The sequence below is a fragment of the Anas acuta genome, chromosome 2 (assembly GCF_963932015.1).
Source record: "Anas acuta chromosome 2, bAnaAcu1.1, whole genome shotgun sequence".
NCBI classification, from domain to species: Eukaryota; Metazoa; Chordata; class Aves; order Anseriformes; family Anatidae; genus Anas; species Anas acuta.
Genome location: NC_088980.1, coordinates 36395185 through 36405843, shown reverse-complemented (window position 1 = coordinate 36405843; position 10659 = coordinate 36395185). Strand labels below are relative to the sequence as shown.

General features: G+C 45.5%; 1 protein-coding gene across 1 annotated transcript; it reads left to right on the top strand.

Annotated features, from left to right (window-relative positions):
• Window positions 1–433: 433 nt before the first annotated feature.
• TRIL (TLR4 interactor with leucine rich repeats) lies at window positions 434–5487 on the top strand. Its single transcript, XM_068674278.1, has one exon. The coding sequence runs from the start codon at window positions 897–899 to the stop codon at window positions 3186–3188; it is 2292 nt and encodes a 763-aa protein (XP_068530379.1). The 5' UTR covers window positions 434–896; the 3' UTR covers window positions 3189–5487.
• The last annotated feature ends 5172 nt before the right edge of the window (window positions 5488–10659 follow it).

Sequence of the window (10659 nt, the reverse complement as noted above, 5' to 3'; positions counted from 1 at the left end):
ACTGGCAGCTTTGTCAGGAACCTACCAGGCAGGCTAGCGCAGAAGAAGAACGAAAATTCATGCTCTGATGTACTATAGGCGGTTTAGTCCTCTGATCGCCATCTGCTTAAAACAAAACGTAGTCCTTAATCTGGGGTAAACCGGAGCTATTGCTTTTGTCAGGTTTCTAAACACAACCAAAAAAAAAAAAAAAAAAAAAAAGGAGGCGGGGGGAGTGGGGGAGGAAGGGGGCTGGTTGCCTTCTCTTCCCTTCCCCCTCCCCGATGAGCAGCTCTATCTGCAGCCCATGTGGCTGGGAGGCAGCCACAGCCGGTTCCAATTCCTGCTTTCCCACTTTGCGCCCCTGCTCGCTGCCGGGGCTGAGCAGAGCCAGGACCGGCCGCGGGCTTCCCCCCCCCCCCCCGCGCCTCCCGCCCCGCTCCCCGCCGCGCCGTCCTCCCTCTCCCCCGCTCCATCCGATCCCCCGCTCCCCCAGGGCACGCAGCGTGGGAAGTACGAATTTCCGCTGAGTTTTCTCGGCGACTTTCGGAGCTCGTCTTTCTCCAGCTCCCCGCTCCGCCCGCCTCTCCCACCCCCCCTGCAGCCACCGCGCTCCGCCCGCCCTCTCCGCCCCCGGGAGAGCCGGCGGAGCAGCGGGCAGCCTCTCCTCGGCTCCTCTCCGCTCCTCCAGGCAGCCTGCAGCCCTCCCCGCCGCCCCTTGCCCCCGGCCGGCTCGGGCGACGGGAGCCCATGGTGCCGGGCACGGCGAGCCGCGGCCGCCCCGGCGCCTGCCTGCCCGGCGGGGAGCTCGGCCCGGCGCGGAGCCGAGGAGGGGCCGATTAGCAGCCGCCCAGGAGCGGTGGGATGCCGGAGAGAGCCGGAGCCGCTGGGGGAAGCTGCCCACGGCTCGTCCCGGGATGGGGGCGCCGCGCCGGGTCCGCCTGATGGTGCTGCGGCGGGTGCTGTGGGGCTCCGTCCCCCTCTTCCTCCTGCTGCTGCCCGCGGCCGAGCCCATCTGCCCCGAGCCATGCGACTGCCAGCAGCACCAGCACCTCCTCTGCACCAACCGGGGCCTGCGCTCCGTGCCCAAGGCTGCCGAGCCCCAGGATATCCTCACCTACAGCCTCGGGGGCAACTTCATCGCCAACATCTCCGCCTTCGACTTCCACCGCCTGGCAGGGCTCCAGCGCCTGGACCTGCAGTACAACCGGATCCGCTCGCTGCACCCCAAGGCCTTCGAGCGCCTGGGGCGGCTGGAGGAGCTCTACCTGGGCAACAACCTGCTGCCGGCGCTGGCCCCCGGCACCCTCAGCGCCCTGGCCAAGCTGCGCATCCTCTACGTGAACGCCAACGAGATCGGCCGCCTCAGCGCTGCCTCCTTCTCCGGCCTCGGCAGCCTCGTCAAGCTGCGCCTGGACGGCAATGAGCTGGGCTCGCTGGGCGACTCCACTTTCTCGGGGCTGCCGAACTTACTCTACCTGCACCTGGAGTCCAACCGCATCCGCTGGCTGAGCCGCGGTGCGTTCACCGGCCTGGCCAAGCTGCGCTTCCTTGACCTGTCTGGGAACAAGCAGAGCTCCCTTCGCCACCCGGACATCTTCGGACCGCTGCGCTCCCTCCACACCCTGCTGCTGGCCAGCAACAGCCTGCAGCAGCTGACGGGGGGGCTCTTCCAGCACCTGCCCAGCTTGGCAAAGCTCTCGCTCAGTGGCAACCGACTGTCTCACCTGGCACCAGATGCCTTCACGGGGCTGGGCTCGCTGAAGGAGCTGCGTCTGGAGGGAAACCTGCTGAGCCACCTGCCTGCTGCCCTCCTAGAGCCACTGAGCAGCCTGGAGGCACTGGATCTGAGCCGTAATGCGCTGACTGCCCTGCACCCAGCCACTTTTGGCCCCCTCGGCCACTTGCGGGAGCTCAGCCTCCGAGACAACGCGCTGGCCACCCTTCCCGGAGACATCTTTGCCTCCAGCCCAGCTCTCTACCGCCTGGAGCTGGAGGGGAACGCCTGGAGCTGCGACTGCCGCCTCCGTGGCCTCAAGCACTGGCTGGGGGCCTGGCACTCCCAGGGCCGCCTGCTCACCGTCTTCGTGCAGTGCAGCCTGCCGCCCACCCTGGCTGGCAAGTACCTCGACTACCTGCAGGACGCCCAGCTGCTGCTGCCGCCTGATGGCAGCCCCTGCCTTGATGGTGCCTATCCCTCCTCTGCATCCCCCCCTGCAGCCGCTGAGGGACTTGGCAGCAACAGCAGCGGCACTGGCATGGTGCTACCCCACGGTCCCCCAGGGGCACCGCCGTCTGCCTCCACTGCCCGCCTGCTGGGTGCCCCTGAGGGCAAGGTGGTGGTGCCAATAGGTGTGACAGCTGCACCAAGCCCCACGCCACCGCTGCCCGCCCGCCCAGCAGCCTCCAGGCCGGCACTGCCCAGCGCAGCCTGGCCCCGTCGTGCCGGCAAGCCCCGCTCTGCGTCGTCTGCCGGGAGCCCACCACTGGTGTCCGACCCGTGCGACTTCAACAAGCTGTTCCTCTGCAACCTGTCGGTGGAGGCGGTGGGCTCCAGCTCGGTGACGGTGCGCTGGGCTGTGCGGCCACACCGCAGCCCCCGCCTGCTGGGCCCGGCGCGGTTCCGCCTGCTCTTTGATCGTTTTGGTGCCGCTGTCAAGTTCCAGCGCTTCGTCTACCTGCCGGAGCGCGGGGAGCCGGCCGCCACCCTGCGGGAGCTCCGCCCGGACACCCCCTACCTCGTCTGTGTCGAGGGCATCCTTGGTGGCCGCGTGTGCCCGGTGGCGCCACGGGACCACTGTGCAGGGCTGGTCACCCTGCCCGAGGGCAGTGCAGCATCAGGTGGTCCCCGTGGCCCCGACCAGCAGCTGCTGACACTGGTGCTGTTGGCAGTGAATGCGCTGCTGCTCTTCGCTGCGCTGGCAGCCTGGGCCTCCCGCCTGCTGCGGAAGAAGGTGCTGGGGCGGAGGCGGCGGAAGGCAGCCCCCGTCCATGTCCGGCAGCTCTACTCCACTCGCCGGCCACTCCGCTCCATGGGCACGGGTGTCTCTGCTGACTTCTCGGGCTTCCAGTCCCACCGGCCGCCCCGCGGTGCTGCCTGTGCCCTCAGCGAGGCCGACCTCATCGAGTTCCCCTGCGAGCGCTTCATGGACAGCAGCGGCGGCACCCGGCACGGCGATGACCACCTGCTGCAGCGCTTCGCTGACTGAGCCCGCACAACTACAGCTCCTGGCATGCCCCATGAGGGAGGAGGGCAGCAGTTGGGCACTGCCATGTGGCAAGACTTGCTGGGAGCTGTATGCAGCACGGCGAGGCAATTGTTGGTTCGTGAGGTGATGGTGCGGGTCCCGCAGGTCGCGGCCTGCAAGAGGGAGAGCTCTGGCGCTGCTGCTGCCTTCAGCCACCACCTGGCCCTTACCGCAGGCAGGGACAGGGGCCAGCTGTGAGACGTGCTTCCTCAGTTGCCTCAGAGGTCTCCATTTCCTCAAAAATCGTCACTAACCCAAACAAAAGCCCTGACCATGAGTGTAACTGTTCTTTGGTGAGGAGGGCAAACCGTCAGGAGCTGCTGCGAACAGCAGCTGGTGCCGCCCTTGTGCCAACTCAGAGCCATACATCTAAGTGTCATCTTTTACAGGTGTTTTTTCCAGACTGCAATTGGGATGGCAGTTAACAATGAGCAGCCTGGCCCCCACGCAAGGGTGGTCTGAACTGACGTTTTCAAGGCACCTAATAAAAAATGTGGACTAAGTGTCTTTTAACATTGCTACTCGTGAACTGTGTAAGCTGGAAGTCAGTCAGAGGGATGATGGAAATGTATGTTTTGTGCTGGATGGTTTGAATGCTGTGCCATTTTAACTCGAATGTGAGGCAATTTAATGTGCGCGAGTGTGTTTTCGTACTTTTTTGTAAACGGGAAACAATAATGCAGCTGGTTAGTTTTACAGGAATATATTGCTGACACCACTAGGAGAAACTAACAGAGTTTTGTAATATGTTTACAAATGAGCTATTTTTTCGATTGTTTTTGAATAAATACTGCTTGGTACTTGTACACACGAATGTGTGCTTTAGTTCTCTGGGTCCATGATGGTCAGTAGATCACTGACCCTCAAATAATCCATCTTCATTTCTAAATGAGTGGATAAAGTAAACTGTTGATGGTTAAATAATATTGGTGCCTTTCTTCACATACAGTAATAGGTGAGGATATTTCAGAAATGTGAAACTGTTTTTATCCTAAAAGGCAATTTTCTCTTAGCCTTAGCCTACTAAAGTTAGAAGCTTTATGTACCTCACTGTGAAATAAAACATTTTTGTATCTTAATCTAGATTCTGTGGTTTGTGTAGCTGAGTGAGTAGTGCTAAAGTTAAACCCTCATGCAGTAGTATATGATGTTTGAGTTGTGTGTTGTTTTTCTTTGTTTTGTTTTAATTGGACTTTTGCCTTTCTTTTTGAGCAATGCTAATCATTTTATGATCAATTGCTCTGTACTTTCTTGGACTTTTACTTTTCTAAATATTTACAGAATGTGGTTCTGTTACTATTAAATATGGTGGTTTAGTTTACATAAATAATTCTCTCTGTGTGGTCTAGAAATGGGCTAATTAAGAAAGGTCCAAACTGTGGTTACACTTTAAATGCAAATGTTTTAGGTGGAGTTTGGTAAATTGTTGAGACCATTGATACTACTTGTGCTCCTTTGAATTTAATGTGCAACCTCAGATGAACTCTTGTGCAACTGAATGGCTTGAAGGGAGTGATTAGTGGACTATGGAGACATTCATCTCAATATCATGCATTCATTGCTGACATGAGATGTTCGTGACTACAAGTTGTTTATTACCATAATTGCAAGTAGATGATTTTGAGTTTTATTTTTCTTTTATTTTCTTTCTTTTTTTTTTTTTTTTTCCATTGAGATTTACAAGTATTTACAAAAGACACCATAGTAACTGTTCCCTTCAATTGGAGTTCAGTGACTGAATAGAGAGGACAAAACTTTAAAGTTCTGAGGGATTTTTATTCAATCAGGAGGAGTGGAGAGGGAGTAGGAATAGTTTGCCTTAATCTTTGCCTTTTAAATGGAGATATTTCTGAGTTAAGTCTTAATTCTTGAGTCAGTAGCAAAAAACCCTTTGGGTTTTCATTTTTGACAGGCAGCAGTTTTCATGAATATCAAGGGCCAAACTCAATTGCCAGTGTGTAGATTAAAATTCATAGATACAGTGTTTAAATTTCATTCGACTTAAGGAATCCAGAATCAGGTGTTAATTTTCTGTAAGAATCTTACATTTCTGTTCTTTTGGACACCTGGGTGCTTTTGGCCATTTGTGACAATCTATGGAATTACACCACTGTTTGTTGTTAGAAATGTAATGGGAATTACTGAGTAAAGCTGTGTGTCACACTAACATTATCACTGGATATTCTTCCAATGGGAGATGCATAGATGCTGTATACGGTTATAATCAGTTATGTCAATAAATCCATTTGCTGAAAGAAAACTGGTGTCTTACATTGACTGAAGAGTGATGCATTATGAGATGTATAGACTAGCTGTAACTTCTTGATATTACTAGGACCGATATTTCTTAGGGCTGAAGCTCTTCAGAGTGCACTTAGTTCACTTTTTCATGCCTTTTTGCCATACACCATGTTTTCTATTTTTCTTGTATTATATTAGGGTAGTGCAAACATTAAAAGAATTAAAATGTTCAGTTCTAAGACAGACAGACCATTGGCTTAAGATGGACTAATAAGATGCTGTTACATCAGTGAACTAACAATCCTTTCTAAACTAAATAGGAAATGAAGATTCTTTGAGATTCTTTTATACTCATTTGGAGTTACATTCCTAAGGGTTTTTCAGTGTTATCAGACTAATGATACAAATGTCATACTGAGCATACACCTGTTAATTAAGAATTCACTGTCTTTTTGAATTTATGCAGACCTCTCAAGAGTTTCTAGAATAAAGTGACTCTTTTTTCCAGAACAAGAGAAGTGAATACATAGATCTACATAACAACAACAACAAAATGTTGGCTAACAGATTGAATCCGGTGACTTCTTAAAAGTCACAGGTACTGTAACTCTAGGAATACTTCGGCTGTGTGTACAGATGTTACAACTTTTATCTTTTTTTTTTTTTTCAGGGAGGCCTGCACTAGAGAGTGGTTGAGGAAGGAGAAATGTCAGTGACATTCAATAACTGGATGTTAGTAATGTTGCATGGCTCTATTTTTACCAGTAGTATTTATATATATATTTGTATCATTTTTAAAGTATGGTCCTTTTTAAAGAACGACTGTAAAAACAGCTCTTCCTGAATGATGAGATTGCCATCAGTTTGTGCTCAGAGTGTTTCTTTTTTGATCAGAAACAGGGTTTTACTGCCCTGTTCCCTCCAGGAGTCCGTGCAGTCTGGGGCTGTGTGAACCGAGTGCTGTTCTCCCACCTAGTAATTACCAGGCATGTTATGTATCAAAGACTGAAAATCACACATATTGTCCTGTCAAATTCAGTGAGCTACTACTGGGAAGTCTCCAAAGGTACCACGGCTTCTCTGCTGGCAGCCTTGGCTGGTTTGGCAGCCTCTGCCCACCTGGTCTCAACCACAATCCCTGACCCTTCTCTGCCATCAGCTAGTGCAGCTGTTTGTGCAGCTGGAAGGTGAACTCTGAAGTTAATCCTCCTGGAAAATAACCTTTCCTAGTACCTTCTCTCTCCCCGATTTTATTTTTTATTATGATTTTTTTATTTCTTTATTTTTAAGCCAGCTTGGTTTCTTTGATCCTGTTCAACTTACACAAGTATTGGTAGTGACAAAATGCGGGGGTGTGGTGCAGAAGCAGGACAAAGCAAAGACATGAAGCTGCTTAAACAGTGTCAGGTAGTCTTGGCACCCTATTTTCAGTAGACTAACATCCTGTGTAGAGGAGTCCATACCTTTACTGGAAAATCATTAACGATCTGTAAACTGAAAACACTTAAAACATCTGTAAAAGATCCTAAAAACATTGACATCATGACGTGTAGCTAGAGAGAAATAATGCCCCTTCCAACCCAAGCTGTTCTGTAATTCTAACCTGAAGAGAGCAAGGTTATAATTGTGTCAGTGAAGGTCTCGATGTGCATGAAAACCCCTTGATACTGAAAATAACTCTGCTTGACTATCAGAGTCTGTGGTAACACAGTTGGTTTCATAAAAATATTGATTTCTTTATGCAGTGCTATCTTCAGTTTTCACAGTACACTGTAAATGCCACTTTTTGGAATATGATCATTTAAACCATGTTATTACTCTTACAAGAAGGAACCTGCTAAATTTGGTATATGTCTCTTCTGCCTTTTCCTTGCTGTTTCCTGGGAGAGATTTAGGAAGTGAGGAATTGGGGAAAAAAAAAAAAATCTACTGCAATTTCATTGGGATATTTATATATTTATGTTACTAGTAAACCTGCATTTAACTTGCAGTGAATGGGCCCCCCCCCCCCAAAAAAAAAAAAAAAAAAAAAAAGTCAGTTGTTTTCATAGTACTGTGTACTTGCAGTAAACTACTTCAGTGAGTAAGAGAAATACGATCTCAATTCCAAAAGCCTGGCTACTCCCACTAATTCATATTTATTTGGCCACCAGTGATGTACACATATTGTGTGAGGTCTACAAGCAAAACTTTGCTTTAAAAAAAGTTTTAAAATCAAATTACCCAAATTATGTATATACAGTGATGTACTTCATTTTTCATCTGGGCTACTCTTTCTAGAGGAGTTGCTATACATGTTTTCTATAATCTGATATATGTTACATAGAAATTGGGACTAAATGTAAGAAAACTGCGTGTGTGTTGGATGCTGGATTTGTTCGTTTTGCTCCATTCTAAATATAGCACAGATTTGGCAGCCTATCCAAATACTGCTGTTGTGTTTTTCTCCATAAAAAGTTGACTTTTCTCAAGAGCATGCTTTAATTCCCATAGAAATTAACTTCCCATAGAAAAATAGTCAATTGTCTTTGAACACAAATATTTATCTTAATATCATTGTAGATGAATTTATTTATATAAAAGCTCCCTGATATGTTTTTATAAATAATTCTATATATCATTTGTTTTTACAAACAAGGCCATAAGAATTAAAATGAATAATACAGTAGGAATATATAGCTGAATAAAACTTGCCTAAAAAACGTAATAAGGATATTTATTAACAAAAAAAATCTGACAATTTAACGAGAATTTATGATTGTTTATAATCTGATGTGTATCTTCTTGCTGTTGGATTTTCAAAGTACATTTATTTTTATTTTGATAATCTATTTGTAATAACTTCATATCACAGAAATAAGTTATTAAACGAGAGATAGAAGGTCCCCAAGTACATAAATTTTAGAACCTATTCAGTGCTACCAAAAAAAGTGTAGTGCAGTTAAAAGCACTAATGCTTACTAATATGTTACCTGTTTTTTTTTTTTTTTCATTTCAAAGCTCATTTGAAATTGCTAATACAATAAATGGTGTCTTTTGAATTCAGATAAATAGGTGTCATCCTATTCCTTACTTTACCAAAATGTTTTTAATGCTCAGACAAACATATTCTCAAATCATTAATGTTTTTTCAATACAGCTCTTTTTTTTTTTTTTTTTTTGTATATTCAATATTCCAAAATACTTCATATATCTTCAGAGATCCATCCATGTGGTTCCTATACAAAGAGAGACTCCGAACAAACCTTAGATCAATCTGTCAGTCATGTATACCACTTTGTAATGTAGCAAATGTTCAGAGGTTGTAAAGTTAGGGTTTTGTTTTTGTAATTTTGTGAGAATGATTGACCAATGAAATGTACACACAGGGCCCTGGGTGTGCTTTCTAGCTATGGAAAATGTATTACTGTAATATAGCTTCTTATGCATCAGTCTAGTCTGGTATAGTTCATTTTATTTTGTCACACCAGTCTGGAAAAAAAAAAAAAAAAAGACCTGATTATGAGACCTGAATCAATAATTTTAAGGAAATGCAGTAGATAAGTTATTTGTCAAGACTTTGGTCAGACTTTAACCGGACTTTTTCGTGGTTCATATAATTAACTTGTATGAAGTTTGTTTCATTGTCATTAGTCTAGTATATGTTTGTTTAGTTGTAGTGAATGTTTATAAGTCATTTGAATATTTGGAGAAGATGTAGATATGTATCATAGATAAAAATCATACACAGAAAGATAACGAAACTAATGTTCTCACCAATAAACAGTTTTTCCTCTTAAGGGACAAATATTTCAGAGATGTTGTCTTTAAAATAAACCTGAATGCTAGATTTGTATCAAGAAAGGCATTCTCTTTCATTGCAACATGAAGAAGGTAGGAAGGTTGTAAATAATTATACGAATATTTTATTCAATATGTTGCCAATTAAAGACTTGAATTTTGTTAACGAATTGTGTTACATGGGGATATTTACATATCCCATTTGCATACAGAAAAGTTCACTGAAATGGTGTCAGTGCTATCACTTTTAAACTAAGAGATACACTTTTAAATTTCTGTAGTTCATCTTGGTAGTGAGAAAGACTTCTTTTCAAACATCCAAATTCATGTTTTAGTACAACCATTACCCTAATCTGTTGTTTTACCATTGGCATATCTACCATCCTACCAATGATATTAATTTTCCTTCTATCTTGCTTTGTATTTAAGTATTGAAATTAAAATTCAGTTTAAACACTGAAGTTACTTAGCACAGTAGCACCCCTTATCTGACTACTATAAAATTATTTGAAATAAGGGAAAACACTCAGTGGTAATATCTATCACATCAAAGGTCAGAAATAATTTTATTCTAGAGGAATATACTCAGGAAAAGTATACTTTCAGAAAAAAAATATTTTGCTATTTTGCTGTAAGTAAAGAATAACATGGTTTATTTGCCATTACTATGTCCCACTCTAAATATTGAATGAGAATAATAAATGACAAGTCTCAACTGTTAGACTTATGAGATAATTTGGAGTGTCATTCGGCACATATGGCAGGTGTATTAGTATTATTTTTTTTTCAGGAACAGCTTGATCACGCTTCTGCTTTCACTCTGTGAGAGTGACAAGATTTTAAGACTCTTAACGTGGGTAGCCATCAGCAGGTCTGTGGCAATAGAATTGATTGTATTGCAGAGATGTGCTCTAAAACACAGCGTTTGTCTTAAAAAAAAAGAAAAAGAAAAAAGAAAACAAAGAAAAAAAAATACAGCTTGGTGAGAAGAACTTGAGTGTTAACTGGCACAGAGACATCATTCTCGGGTGATAATTACATAAAAGGGGGCATCTTTCATGATCACTGTGGTAGATTGATAATTCTGAACCCCAAATATGCCAAACTAAACTGTTTCATTGCTTATGACATTATCATAAGCACACAGCAACTCATTTTGCCCCAAACCAAACTCCTGTATCTCGTCCTGTTGCCTAACAAGACCTACTTATTGTTTAAAATATTTGGCAGTTCCTCAGTGCTGCTTATGGCTTGTGCCCAAGTGCTCTTACTGCTGCAGCAGAAACTTCTAACACCTCACTAATTGGCATAAGGTTTTCTCCTTCAGTAGACCAGATTAGGGACGTTCTGTTCAGCCTGGTATCCATTCAGTTATTTGTTTTTTCTTAGCTTATTTTTTTAATTCTGCATT

Coding starts and splice junctions, on each gene's coding strand:
- TRIL (XM_068674278.1), top strand. CDS start 897: ATGGGGGCGCCGCGCCGGGTCCGCCTGATGGTGCTGCGGCGGGTGCTG.